The 15459-nt window shown below is 41.9% G+C and overlaps 1 protein-coding gene and 1 long non-coding RNA gene across 2 annotated transcripts; both read right to left on the bottom strand.

The window, feature by feature from the left end:
• Positions 1-529: 529 nt before the first annotated feature.
• On the bottom strand, positions 530-2076 carry LOC118426586. Its single transcript, XR_004832426.1, has 2 exons — positions 1968-2076; positions 530-1047 (listed from the first exon to the last, which is right to left on the bottom strand). It is a non-coding gene; the product is annotated as an uncharacterized LOC118426586 (long non-coding RNA).
• Positions 2077-2499: 423 nt separating this feature from the next.
• On the bottom strand, positions 2500-14640 carry LOC118425309. Its single transcript, XM_035834116.1, has 18 exons — positions 14536-14640; positions 12728-12832; positions 12143-12330; positions 11312-11442; positions 10544-10713; positions 10041-10240; positions 9507-9665; positions 9202-9371; positions 8079-8294; positions 7352-7455; positions 6862-6983; positions 6162-6301; positions 5731-5838; positions 5266-5424; positions 4393-4452; positions 3816-3963; positions 3380-3519; positions 2500-2631 (listed from the first exon to the last, which is right to left on the bottom strand). The coding sequence occupies exons 1-18, from the start codon at positions 14613-14615 to the stop codon at positions 2500-2502; spliced, it is 2532 nt and encodes an 843-aa protein (XP_035690009.1). The 5' UTR covers positions 14616-14640.
• Positions 14641-15459: the final 819 nt, after the last annotated feature.

Raw genomic sequence — 15459 nt, 5'->3', positions numbered from 1 at the left:
CGGCTTGCCAGTGTGCGGTGCCTCCTCGTTCGGGTAGGAAATAACTATCTGACTTTTAGTGATGCAGTTTCAGGCGACAGACTCTCCCCCTCACGATCATCATCGGTTACAAAATATCGCGTGTTTTCAAAGTTGACTATATGGAACAGTTGTCAGTGATTGACATGTCAGTTATGTAGACAATAGAGTTAAGGGCTCAGAGTGTTGCCGGCCGGCCCGGGGTGTTACCGGTGAAACCTGGAGGGTTGCCGATTACCGGATCGAAGTTTTAATGTTTCTTCTTTAGAAAAGTGGGTAAATAAAACAGAGGAAATTTTATTCCCTGTCGGGCTGATTGGGGAGAAAGAAACTAACGTCTTGTATGACTAAACTGAGTGAAAGTCAAGGTTATGGTTTTTTTTTTCAACTCAGCTGAAATGGAGTCTAATCGGAGTCGATATGTAGGATCCGACAAAAATGGGCGCGGGTTTGCCATGTGGTAGATTAATAACTACATTACGACGTCTTGGCGCAGGAAAATCATACATCATTCAATACCTATGTTTATTCATCATAATTGTTGCACTTGAGCGTTTAGGAAATGACAATCTCGATTACACAGCTGTAATGGCTTCTCTTCAGCAAAGAGCGGTGTTTTTAAAAAGTCATTTCGAGAACTAGTTGGATTCTTTCAAGACTTGTTTGCTCAGACAGCGTATTGCTACTGAACAGTGATTCCCAGTGAATCAAAGGCAATGCTAAAAAATGTCTATCTGTCTTGGTTATTAGTTATCAGTAAACTGTATTGGTTCTCTAGTTATCAGTAGACTGTATTAGGTATTTGTTTCCAAAACCATATCCAGTTGCTTGAATAACTACCTTTTGGGGTATTTGTTATCATTAATTATTTATCTATTATGATTAATTAGTTATCAGTATCCTGTTAGGTACTTCACGTCGGTTTGTCTACTCCGAGCTGTCACCGCCCATCTTCGGGAATCCAGCGTACACCGCACCTTCCCAAGATGGGTTGTAGAGGAACCCGTACTTAAACTGGACCGGAGAGTCCTGTTGGAAGAGGGTTAACAACATCAGTAGATGCCACACATCCCATTTGTCAGGAGAGAAGAAGTTTAACAACATCAGCATATGAAACACAGCAACAGAGCTATAGCTAATGGATACTAAAAATTCACGGCACCTTAATTTTGCGGTGATGCAAAAATCAAGCTGGGGTTCATGTTAGCCACTGAATTGGTACATGCAGTATACTTGTAACAGAATTCTGCAAATGCAAATGAAATGGTAAAGTAAATATGAACTTAAAACAATACGAGTATGTCAAGATTCATCCCATTTATCAGGAGGGAAGAGGGTTAATTAACAACATCAGCATATGACACACAACAGCAGAGCCTATGCTGATAAATACTGTAAATGCATTTTTTTAAGTTCACGGCATGTTGAGTGATGCGAAAATCAAGCCAGAGTTCATGTTAGTCACTGAAATGGTATAACGTTGGTATTTGGTAAATGTGACAGTAGAACTGTGTACTCATTGAAGTTTGTGTCATTTTTAAGTTTGGATGTCACTTGAAAATCAGGCTGGATTACATGTTAGCCCCTGAAATGGTTGTACGTTTTACTTGCTTTAGTAATGATGGGATTCTGCAAATGTTTGCAAACTTAAGGTAACCCCGAACTTAAAACAACGCGAATATTTCAAGATTCACCGTAATGTTAATCCTTAACGATCCCATTTCTTAAAGTGTAATTTCAAGACAATGTATCAAATTTGCATTTGTTCCGAATCCTTGACATGTTTCTTTTAGCAACTCGTTGACATCTCTAGAACAGTAGGTAGTGACAATTATCATGTAAAATTTAGTTTTCTATCTATACTGTATCTATTTGATATTCTATCTCTATAACATATTTATCTGATATCTGAGAGTGTACCTGAAGCATACACCTGAACATATTCCTACCTTCTGAAAAGACATCCCTTTCTTCACAAGGGTGCCATAGAGGGTTCGAACCATCTCCTCCATATTTTTGTTGGCGACCAAGCCTGCCTCCTCCACTTTGGTGATGTAAAGCTCAGGGATGGGGTTCTCCTCAATTGTAATCTGAAACAAAGGGATTGCGTCAATACCTTGTACGTTAGGGAAGCTTAAGAGGGTATCTCACGGGAACTGAACCTTGTCAAATTGCACCAGACATTCACAAAGTAGCGCATAATGTCGCTAAATTTCTCATCTTTTTAGTTTAGAAAAAAATGCAAAATTGCCGCAGATCGTAAGATTGCATAGTATGCTACGCTCATTAATGAACATATTTGTATAACTTAAAATCTCTTTTTGATGCATTTTCAATCATTGTACATTAGTTCTTAACTAATTTCCAATGAACTGATTATCGTACGTTAGTGCGACTGAAAACTGGTGCAATTTTCTGACTCAATTTGGCGCAGTGCAGTTAAATACCACCAGAAATGAGACATAGTGTAGAGATCGGTAGTCAATGTAAGCTCACCTGTTCACTGATTGGCACAGGGGCATCCTTGTCCGTGTAGTCAGGTGGAAGTGGATGACACATCAATCCCTTTTCCTCACAAGACGGATCACTACAGTACTCTCTCTTCTTAAGACACTGTAGGGAGAAACACGGTGTCAATCCTTTCTTGTTTGTCTACATATCTCTATGGCACGTCCCTTACGTTTGTCATGGGTGTGGTCTAGCCTTGACACCTCCACCTTGTGCTATTACTATGTAACGTACCCTTTCTTGTTTGTCTGGATCTATCGATGGCATTATGTCTGTCATGATTGTGGTCAAGCCGTGATGCCTTTAGTCAAGACACGTATAGGATAGAGTCTGCAGGGCTGGTCACAATATTGATTGAGCAAGAAAAACAGAGCAGTAGCTTTTAATGGTAGACTATGCGGAGGTAAAAATCATATATTTGGTTAAAAATGTTGCCTTTATAATTTCTTCGATTTCATGGTCAGCGGATCAAAAAAGCCATTTGCACCGCTAGATGTAGGTGTTCTTGTTGCCACACACCAGCCTCCTACGCACGGTCCCCAACGGCACTAGCTGACTGCCTGTTGGGGCCCTGCTGTCTGGAGGCCCACTATTGGTTAATGTGAGCTTCGCCACAAACCAGCTGTCAGCCAATCAGAGAAAAGGCCTTTATCGGTCTTTTTGTTTTCGAAAGGTATCTCGCAAAGGCCTGATAGCGCGCTGATTGGCCGATACCCATTATAAGTTTAAGATCATTAATATTTATAAGCAGGGCAGTCAGTAACTGATCTGAGTGCTCCAGACAGCAGAGGTGACCACAAGGAGTTGCGAGACGACTGTGGTCCCTCTGTGTAGGAGAATGTCACACACTTACCTGAAGGACTAATGGTTCTGGAGGCTCTGCAATCTTCACTTCCTCAGCGTTGTAGCCATCGAAGTAGCGAACCAATTTGTGGAGAGCAATGCGTCCTTCTCTACGATTGCAGTCGGGGGCTTTGATGCACGCCCATTTTGCTATTGAATCAAATATGAAAGAAATGAGCACCATTTACATGAAGCTACTGACATGTGAAGCTACTGTATTTGTTGATTGTATCTTTAGTCTGATTTAATATCGGACAATCTTGATACTATCTTTGATTACAGAATTTAAAAAAAAACATGCCTGCAGTAATTGAAATTGAATAAATTCAATTGCTGCACGCAAATTCTGTTCGAACTAAAGTTTGGTATAACTTCAATCTTCTAACACGTCGATGTTGCTAGAAAATGCCAATATACAATTTCATGTGAAAAAAGTCAATATTTACCAGGAGGAAACTTGACTTGGAAAAAGCCGTTGTGGTCTATAACAATCTTATGATGGAGACACGAGTCAGTCAGGCAGTTAGGATGACTGTCGCTGTCAACTAAATCCGTCTCCTCTTCAGTCTGGAATGTTGTCAGCTCTGGAGACACCTGGACACGTGTAAGGAAATAACGTTCAAAATATTTCCAAACATTTTAATGCATTTGAATATTGTAAAGCTAATTGAGGACCTCCAAACTTGAAACCTTTTAAGTAAATAGAATTCTATTTACTGTGAACATACGTGACTAATGAATCTCTTCAACGAAACCTTTTAAGCTTTACTATTTGGTCAAAATGTATTCCGCTCAGCAATTTTCTTAAGGGGAGATGTAAGATGTTTGTTGCGTGGTTATCAAGTAGACCCTTGGACACGTGTACGTAAATAACGTTCAAAATATTTCCACACATTTGCTATGTTCTTGTATATTACTTAGCTAATTGAGGATCTGAATAAACTCAAACACCAACATTTCGTTGTATAGGGTAGACGTCACAGTTGAGTTGCCCAGTGTAAGGGCTCAAAAGGGTAACGTTACCTTCTTCAAGATTTCGATGTATTTTCCTTCGTCGTGGAAGTAGCTTTCAAGCACCACATCCTGTCATGCAAAATAATTAAAAAAATTTGTCTGAAATGAGTATTGCTTAAAAATGTGGTTCCAGACGTATATATGAATAGCCTGTGTTTACATAACCTCGCTGTCTGGGTTAATGACCCCTCCCCGAGAGCGTAAGGCAACTGTAAAGGCCGGTCGCTAGGAGCGCGATATATGAAGAAGAAGAACTTTATTGCATGACAACTGTATCTGTATCTGCATCTGTATATAGCCGGTATAACCGCCCTTCGGCGTAACACACCAGCTTCGCAAGCACGCGGCGTGGCAGCAGCTGGTTATGTTACACTGAACGATCCGTCACACCTAACTTTTGCACATCTATCTGCAAGCGTTCTTTAAAACTATCCAGAGAAGATGCCCCTACTGTACTTGGTGATAACAAATTCCACTCTACTCACAGATAGTTCTGGGAAAATACGAAAATACTGTAGAGGATACATTGTATGGCAACTTGCACATACAATACATACAGAACAGTTTAACTACATGAGTAACTAGTATCTAAAAATCTGAGAAACTAATCTATTTTACACATGATATATAGTGTTAACAATCAGACTAGCATTATATGGGCAAATACATATATGGGCTGCATATATGGCCACTGCTTGGATACGGTACTACTTCAGTTGCGACCTTCAGTAGCGTAAATGTGCTTGATGACTTTACTAGCCAATTACTAACCCTATTTCTACCAAATTCTTTTCCTCCAACCCCTCGTAGAAAGGCCCGGTGGAGGCTTATGTTACTCCAACGGCGGCTTGAGTACACATGGTTGAAACAACATCTCCTCACCTGATGATAAGTTATCGGGAACCCATCAGTAAGATCTCCCATCTCAGTGAACAGGTTCTGCAGAAGGTCGCCTACAGCCCGCTGGTAGGACTCTCCCCGGGGCACGTCATACCGTGTGGAGTAGTACTCCAGCTGATCCACAGCGGCTGATATGTACACCTGAAGGGATGTATATCCGTGAAAAGTTTTATCACGTTGGTAAAAAGTTTAACTTCAGAAATAGGATAGTTACTACGAAACATCGTGAGTGAGTACAAACTCGCTGTGTAAAAGAATTCTCTTATATTCTATATTACTAAATTCAACCAACCTGATAAAATTATTTTGGGGAGTTCGTTTGCTACCTTCCTCATGGCAATAATGACCTGCCTACTTTTAGAGAGATGCGAATGTATTCTTTTTACTCTAACCACATGGCTATGTGATGTAGTGATCTGTTCTGTTATGGACTTTCGCAGATTTTACCTTAGAATCCAGTGGTTTAGGCGGGTTTTCGTGGTGCTCAGCAGGTAGATAGAAGCACTGCTTCACCAGTTTCTCACAGGACGCTGTTGTGAAGTCCCGCATCCTTTGCTGGAGTATGACATATGAAATCACGCTTATCGCAATTTGGAACAAGCTCTCTTTATCACACTAGTAAACATAATACATCTTGCACCGTGACAATGGGACGTTCTGCCGCGGGGTTGGACGGACGTTGGTTTCAAAATATTGCAGTTTGCAAACAGAAAATCACTTGATGGGGAGAATTTGATTTCTTTAGCTCTGTATTAAGATGCAGGTCGCGAGGCATGTTTGAGACATTTTAAAACCAATTTCTATACTAGGACCTCCATTTTGCTTTACAATAGATAATAGGACAAAGATGTGTATGGATTTGTATGAGACAAACATACAATGGTCAGGATAGGGAGGGTGGTCTCCATGGTAACAGTGGCGTCGTTCTTCCCGTTGATGTAAGACAGCAGCCTGCTCAGGGCCTTCTTCTGTGCCTCACGGAGTCCACAGGACCGGACTTCGGTACACACCCACCTGCCTGGACATGGCGATGAATGGAATAGAATGTTTAGAATAGAATGTTTAGAATAGAATGTTTAGAATAGAATGTTTAGAATAGAATGCTTGAATGTTTTAGTTCATGACCCGCTTTCCTTCGGTGTATACGAAGCCATAATTCATGGCCGATTCCTATAACCATCGAGTGAACACCAGAGGCCGCGTAGTCTGGAAAAAGCTGGTAGTATATGGGATATTAATGACCTGGGTTATGAAGAAAATTGAGCCTTCTGATTGGTTCACGCCGCATGGATATATGATGAATACAATGACACCATCGCAAAAACCCGCAAGATGATGAATATTTTCAAAGCAATTCTTCGGGTCTAATGGCATTTTATGTGAGTTCACCTGTCAATGGTCTACCGCCTTAAACCGCATGTTTATATATATAATATATATACATATATATTATTATCAGAACTTGACAGATCTTAAGATACAGTTGACAGTAAATGTATTTTAGACCCCAAAATGATAACGCATTTACAGATTGACTTGAAACCAAACGCGGACCTGTAATAGATACTGTGTACTCACTGTTAAGAAGCTTGAATTCCCAGAAATGATCATATTTCTTGACCAGCTCGTACTGAGGACACTTGGAGTTGGTTGTGCCAAAACAGCGGAATTGAGTTGGGTCCATCCGTGGCATGTTGAACCTGTGTAATGAGAACATATTTTGAAGTATCATAGAACATCCAGTTGATGAACAAATCTATGTTCAAGTCTTATCCTAACGATGGCCTAGAACGAAACGTTTCTTCTAAACGGTTTTAAGTAGAAAAGGGGAGTTGTCATTCTGGGCCTTCGGATCATTCTATGAGCAGGATGGAATCGAAAGAACATGGATGGAGAAAACGGCGAAGTACGATTTAGATACACATATAATAGAGTAGCTCATTGGACGAAAAAAAGGAATCAGACTATAAATCATTTGGCACTGTTAGACTGTTACACCAGGAGTTAATTTTTTAAAAAAGGACTAGTGTTGATGATAACGACAAAACGTTCTGTCTGAATATAATACCAGTCTTCTGGAAGGTCAAAGTTGAGCGTATATTCTTCGTCATAGTTTGATGTGTTGTAGCACTGATTCACACCAGTATAAAAACGCGGCGGCGTTATCCAAACCTGTACGCAAAGAAACAAAAGTTCCCCGTTAGTACAAATGTGTGTCATTCTAATGTACATGTCGCAATGAGTGATGATGACGTATGCATAACTTAAACCAAGGGGCTTTTAATAACAAGCTCCTTGCTTAAAGGCGCAATTTTTGTAAGGACAATAACCTAGACCAGGTGGCGTAGCTGTGATATAACGGTAGGATGTTTGGCCCATAACCCAAGGGTACCCCTGACATGACCCGACGCTGTGCTTTAATGAAAATCATCGGGCTGTCAGGTCCATGCGGCCCCATGTTCCTCTGCCACCGGAGTTGTCTTTCGCACCCGGTAAAATTTTTACGCGAAATGAGTATAAGTATGTTAGGAATACGATTTCTAATACTATTAGGCTATCAAGATTAATAACATTCAAATGATGCGAAACGACTTGTAACTTGTTGCGAAAAGACTTGCCTTGGTGAGAACTAACGGTTGCGCACTGACGTTGCGAAACAACCTGTTACCGAAAGTACCTTTCCCAAGGACACAACGTCTAGCCAGGAATGCCAGAATCGAACTCGTGACCAAAGGATTTCGAGTCTGCGCTAAGAAGTGACTAAAGGATAAAGAATGAATGATTTTTTGAAAAACCTCGTTGTGTCTGTCGAACAGCCTGGACTGCACGTTGTACTCGGGAAGCAAGATGGCGTCTCTGCAGGTTGGTTTTCCCGCCACAAGTTCACTCAGACGACGGCCCGCAGCGAAGGCGTGGTCTGCTTCTCCGTGCCCTCCAAAGCACATGACGTCTACGGTGTAATTGCTAAAAGGACCACTAATTTTCGTAATCTCTCCCTTCGTACGTCCGCCCTGTGGAGAGTACAAAATTACAAAAATTAACAGTTATGGTAACGTCACATTTCCACAAGGGGCCCGGCCGGGTAGGTTGGGTAAACGAAAATTACGATATAAAGCACAACAAAACGGGCCAAAAACACTATATCTAGTGCACATTTATTGGCGCAAACTTAAATTTTCGTTTCCGCAAACAGCCTTGCCGGGCCCCGGGTAGGAAATGTGCCGTACATGGAGGCCTTACTCAAGCTACTTGGCATAGTTTTGGAAACGGTCAGACGTTTGAGGAAGCTTCCCTTACCTTTCGTCAATGACAGAGCATAATCTGCAGATTTGGTTAAAACAACCTGCTGATCGTCTGAAACGTCTGACCATTTCCAAAATCTATCCAGTTGCTAGAGTAACTATCAGCTTGTGCATGTTTTTACCTGGATGTCTAACCTTTATGGAAGCACAAACTTGCTTACTTATTTATCTACTAGGCACATGCATTACATGTATAGGTAGAACGTATAACACATTTACATACTATCTACGTACCGATATAGGGGTTTTCTTTTCCACAACCAGTTAATCTTACCTTAGCCGACGTTTCGATGCCTGTCAGACATCTTCTGATCTTCAGAGCTTCTAACTGGAGTTCTGCTTCTCGCCGATATATGTCGCCGATGTAGGTGGCGCTTTTGCGGCGAGAACGCAATCCCAAACGTGGCTGACACTGTACCCCCACCCCCTCATCCCTACATTGGCTACATAAAGCGGAGAGAAGCAGAACTCCAGTTATATTAGAAGCTGTCAGCAAGATGTCTGATAGGCATCGAAACGTCAGCTAAGGTGAGATTAACTGGTTGTTTTAAAGGAAACTCCTATATCCTATGATCTACCCACCTGATGAAATTATGTTTGAAAAATATCGACGTACCGTTTGTATGTTGAACGTTCCTGTGTTTATCTGTGCAGCTTCAGCCTCCCGCAGTACATACACAGAGTAGTAGAAACGACTGCACCCGTTCCGCCAAGGTTCCCTCTGGGCAACCTGCGTGGCCATTTTGCCGAGGCGGGAAAAGTTTCTACCCTCAGTCAGACCATTCTCTGTAAAGGAGGAAAGATGGGGAGCAAATATAGAAATAAGACCATCAATGTGTGGACGATCTCTTTTTTTATTCAATCAAGTCTAGCTTACACATAGCCGAATTTAGCTCCCGACTCCAGGGCCAGGCAATGTACCTTTCAAGACTTGGTAGATAGCGGGTTGTGTCAGCTGATGAGTGCGTTCCACATGGCATGTCGGCGCTCTCTGGAACAGTACAGTCCCACCGATCCAGTATCTGCGAGTCTCGGCTCCATCTGAAGTCTTCTCCACCGTGTACTTTGGACATTCGGGATCTGCCATGACAAGAATAGCACAATATGTAGGGTGTGTTGATGACATAATTCTAAGAAGAAATTACACATGTAATAAGTTCGCACTGCAGGTAGGGGTCGCCACTAACAGATGCGGTCCCAAACGTAAAGCATTTTTAAATGCTTTACGTTTGGGCCCGCATATTGAAAATATATACTGAGATTGATAATTTCATACAGTGTTCACAGCGCGTTGGAAGCGACACCTGCCTGCAAAACTGCCTGAGTGACAAAACCGGTCAGAATTGTCATGTGAAAGGTAACAGATGGTCACCGAAACGTTGGTCTTTGATTAAAAAAAACTTAATTGTGTAAAAAGAACGTTGCTATCCCTGTTTTGACGTTGTATGTACTAACCAGTGCAAAACGTTGTTCCGCATTCCTGCCTCACGAGATCCACGTTGATAGAGGCGCCCCCTGGTGACCACTTCATCTTCTGGTCCCTCAGGTACCTCGGCAGGTGAAGCTTGTAGTCATCCATGCCCCGGTAGTACTCCTCCAGGATGGTGTTGGTGGCAAAGATGGCGATTTCGTTCTTCACCGTCCCAGAGCTGTCACTGAAAAGGTATGCATGAATCTGTATGTGTATAGCTTGTATTGCCACCCTTCGGCGGAACACACCACACACACACACACACACACACACACACAAACACACACAAACACACACACATGCATACACATACAGACACACGGACACACGGACACACACTAACACATACAAACATACACAGACACACATACATACACACACACAAATACGTACATACACACACAGACATACGGACACATACACACACATACAGAAGCACACAACCTAAAAACTATTTTCATTGAGGTAAACAAGCTGTAAAGGCTACCTGCCATACTGGAATATGAAGTAGTAGTCATCCTCTGAGATGATTGGTTCTCCATGATCGGTCAGTGTCTTGAAGAAACTTTTCGCTTCCCGGTCAGCCACGAAGCCCTGGAAGCGGTCCGGGAAAGGGCGCACGTACAGGATAGTCTCCGGTATCACGTCAAGCACCACCTGTAAGTAATGTGGGTTATGTCAGGATCAGTCATTATTCATATCAAGATTAGTCAGATTTCATATATAGAACATCCTCTCATTGCAAGGTCTTGTACATGTAATTGAAAAATAACGTCCCTGGAGTACAATACTTCTCACTGCATTCGCGTTAGCAAGCTGTCAACCAATCAGATACGCCCCATCTTGTTATTGGAGGGGAATTCGAACTCACGGACCAATCACGTCGCGGCGTAGATGGTTTGTAAGTTCCAATCGAACAACAGGAGTGGGGGGGGGGGGGTTGTTTGGTGGCTGGCATCTGACCAATCACTAAGATAACATGGTCGTCCGGACACGTCAGAATTAAGTATAGTTTTACGGTGCTTACGTGTTGCGTAAATGAGTGCCACTACGTGCGCTTGACGGACGCACGTAATTATAGCTTAAACATGATATTTACGAATACATAAACATTACGTAACGTAACTTAAAGACTGCCAATACGACACCTATAAGCTGACGTTAAGAGTGCTTAAAGAGTTTTCATACAGTGCACGCGATTGGCATGGGCAAGTATACCACATGCCGTCTGGATTCAGTGATATGAACATCTCACCTGGGGGTCCTTCGGCATGGGCGGATTGTTCCACAGCTCCTCGGGAAGGGGGTACGAGACGGTAACTTCCCTCAGGTCAGCAGGCACGTAACTCTGCGTCACCTGCGGGAGCTGCTGGGATATCTTCAATCCTGGAAGCAAACATTACTCTACTTATGCCCAGCTTTAGAAGGAAATTATCCAGATATCACATGTCACATGCGACGGGGAGATGTCCACCACAGAACTTGAAGAAATAATGTCAGCTTCACCAGTTTCAAATGTAGGACTCCCGGTTTAGTAACAGCTCTCTCCCCTATTGTGTCAGACTCCTCAATGAAAAATTGTAGTGTTTTAAGAATCGGGCACGTTAGTGTAACGATTTTATACCGTTAATGTGGAGAAAACAATATACAAAAATTGCAATTCAGCCCTTAGGCTGCAACCATTTTAATCTAATAAACCATTTCATTCAGTCTTTATTCATAAGAGCTTTTGATGTTCCCTGTTCAGATTACGACTAGAAAGGTTCATATTTATAAGATAATACCTGAACGAATACAATGTACAGAAAGAAAGCTTCCTATTGATAAAAATTGTACGGCATTGCCTTATTAATAATCAAAATAGCAAACCATTGTGCATAATCTATGTCAAACAATGTTCGCCTGTACCTAACTATCTATCTATCTATCTAATACGAATGTATGTATGTATCTATCCATCCATCTAGCTATTATATAAAACCCAGCCAGCCATCTATCCATCCATCTAACTGTTTATCTATCGGTTTATCAATCTGTTTGCATTTATCTATCGCTGTCCATACATCTAATTGATATGGATTGCTACCTTTACTGTTGTGTCCTTTCAGGTACTTGGCTAACCTCCTCTTGGCCCGCACCTTGCCGCTCACCAGAGACAGGTCCCAGACTGTGGTGGAGACCCAGACAGACTTCTGCAAGTGCCTGACGTCATAGTGAGTCTCTGAGCACAGACACGTCTGGAGCTTACTCTCCACGGAGCATCTTTCCTTGGTGCTGAATAAAAACACAGAAGACATCAGACAATAAGAAGATTATTTGTACACAACTATGTTCTTTTCAACTGCACCCATCTTTCGGAAAGGACAAAGGGACGTGCCGTGTCCGAGGAGGTGCCTCAATCACGTTAAAAGAGAAGGGCTGGCAACCCATCCCCTCAAATATATATATCCTGCTTCAGAAATATCAATTAAACTTGCTTAACTATGTGCCACTAGGTACTACAAGGTGGACATGGTCTTGATTGCATCGATGCAAGAGCGGCCAATTGTGTCTAAGGACAAACATTTAGCTCTTTGTTTAGTCAATGACGATGTATAGTTAGTGAGGTGGGTCTACCACTGCGTTGAGAAGGGTTAATAATCAACTCTTTAAGTCATAAAGTTTAACATACCAGTGGCTGTCTGTTGGTGCTGGCAGCAACACAAGCATCGCACCGAGGAAGAAGAACAACAACCTCCCCATGATTCCGCTGTTCCTCACAATTCTCTCCCGGATTCTAGATTAGTTCAAGGGGTAAAACTAGTTACAGACATACAAAATGTACCACAACGTGGATGGAAACAGACAGAGAGGGACCTTTCAATTTACATGTTGTATGATGTAAGATGAAATGTCGGATACTGGAAATGGCTAAATTTTCTACCATCATACAAAAAAAAAAGGTATGCTGGTTCTGTTACACAATATATTATCGTATTCTCGCTACGTTTATCTTGTTTTGTCACGCTTTCCACCAATATCTAAATTCTCAAGCTAAGATGACTGATAATTGAAAATTGTAATGCCCTTGTTATCAGACAGGTTAGAAATTATATAAAGTCCCTTTTTTCAGTTTATGCACACAGGCTTAAACACAGACTTTGAACTGCGAAAAGGCGTACCTCAATGTTTGTCGGCCGAGATATGTCAATCCTCAGCTCTATTTATCCCATCATGTAGAGATAGCCCGTAGAAGGCCTTCATTCATTACACGGGTAAGACATGTTTATTTCTTTTCCTTTCTACTTTACAGAAAGATATCATTTTTAAGCTGGTGTGCTGGTCCGTATTAAACTGGTGTGTTGGTCCGTATTAAGCTGGTGTGTAACGCAGAAGGGCGGTTATACCGGCTACATAGATACAGATACAGATTATTTTATGTCCTTGGGAAAATGACGCCGAACCGCACAGACACAGCAAAGCACAGACTCAACAGTTTGTATTTTCTAGGATACGTTTGACGTTTTCGGCTCTCGTATAACGCTACATGCCAGCTTCTTCTTGACTCACGGCACAACACCTTTACAGTTGTCTGAAATTTTCTGTATCCTGCTTTATCATTAACTGAGAGGGATCAAACTTACATTTCTTGGTCTTTAAACAGTTAATGAATGTGTCAAGTTTCGCTTCTTTTGGTTAATAATGGAAAGGAAATGGAAATCTACAAAAACTTTAAATCCAGCTGGCTCTAATAGGACATTCACATGGAGACCGAATTAGCAGGAATCAAGCAGAACCAGCCGGAATGAAGTATGTGTAAAATTCGTGCCACATTCGGGGCCATTCCGAGTGGGAATTCAAAATGGACCTTATATCCCCTTCACACGAGAAGGAATGAGCCAAAATGCTGTCAGAATGAAAAGTCTTTTCTATTCCTGTGCATTCGTAGTATATTCTAGAAATTCTTACTACATTCCATATATTCTTTTGGCCACATTCGGGCAGAATTCGAAATGGCTTGCCGTTTCGATTCTCCGCGGAATGAGATCAGAATGTCTCGCCGTAGAATGCGGACTGCATTTCGAATACACTTCGAATGCCATTCGATATTTCTCCACTTCAAATGCAGCTCGAAAGTTTTTGACATGTCAAAAACATTTGAACCAGCCAAAAGAACGGGGACGAATATCTGGAATGCAGTAAGAATGTCTAGAATACACTACGAATTGCCAGGAATTGCCAGGAATAGAAAAAAAATCATTCTAACGGCGTTCCGGCTCATTCGTGCTCTCGTGTGAAGGGGGCTTATGCGGGTCAGATCTAGAGGAACTGATCGTCTGACAAAGTTCCAAGGTTGCGGTGACCTTGGAATCGACTCAGTCACTATGGAAAACAAACTTTGATATTTCAATCTCAAGAGGAAATGCGATTGAATCTCTTTTGTGCAAACTTTGAACTCATTCGATTGATATATGTAACTGATGGTTAAAACAAACTTACATGTCTGTCTTGATCTCCTGAATCAAGCTGCTTGCACAGGAAGCGTTTTGAGCATAGGTCATTAGGTGGTGTGCACACATGCCCCAGTATCACATGTCTATAGACTAATCAAGACTGACCCATACCTGGGGCAGAGTCCATAATGATTGACAGGCCTCATTGTCTCAGCTACTCCAGTGTAATGATAGTTGTGTTATTTCTGGGCCAGAATAACGGTCGATACAGCTGTATCATTGCGCATTTAACACGTTTATCTCATGTTGATATTACACAAATCAGCACTAACTACACGCAGCTAATACAATCAGCTTATGCATTCCTTTTGGGGCATTAAAAAAAATTACGATTCTTAGCGGGCTCTTATGTTGTCGACATCGGCACACCAAATCCGTGCGATACTGTGTACTAGTATTTGGAACACTAGGGGTATTGCACGTGGAAAATACATGATTGCTACGCATGTGTGTTGGTATTATCAATGGCCGTTTGTTCGTGAAATTTTGAAAATTGTTTATCGGAATATTTTGGACTGATTCCATGTGGCACTGTAATTTTGGAGCACTGTTGTTTCTGACGAAGGTGAAAAACTTATGTTGATGGCATTGCCGCCCCTATGGCCGGTGAGGCTATGGGACCGGTGAGGTGAGGTTGTTTGGGCTGAACGATGTGGTGGTGTGGATGTGTCGATTGACCTCTGCTAACACATTTCCAGTCAGATTAACCGTATTGTAAATACAGGCGATGTACTGTTTACTGCTGACATAGAAAGCAAACATTGTTTTCAAACATCACCCAGTTACGTCAGAATTTTGGCGACACCTCAGGGGCGGATTCATTTTACAGTATCACGACCGCATAGAATATATTCCACCAATTGCACAAATGCATCTGCATCTGCATAAGATACCCCCAAATGACCCCGCG

The sequence above is a fragment of the Branchiostoma floridae genome, chromosome 11 (genome assembly GCF_000003815.2).
Source record: "Branchiostoma floridae strain S238N-H82 chromosome 11, Bfl_VNyyK, whole genome shotgun sequence".
Taxonomy (NCBI): domain Eukaryota; kingdom Metazoa; phylum Chordata; class Leptocardii; order Amphioxiformes; family Branchiostomatidae; genus Branchiostoma; species Branchiostoma floridae.
This window is presented reverse-complemented; position numbering and strand designations above follow the sequence as displayed.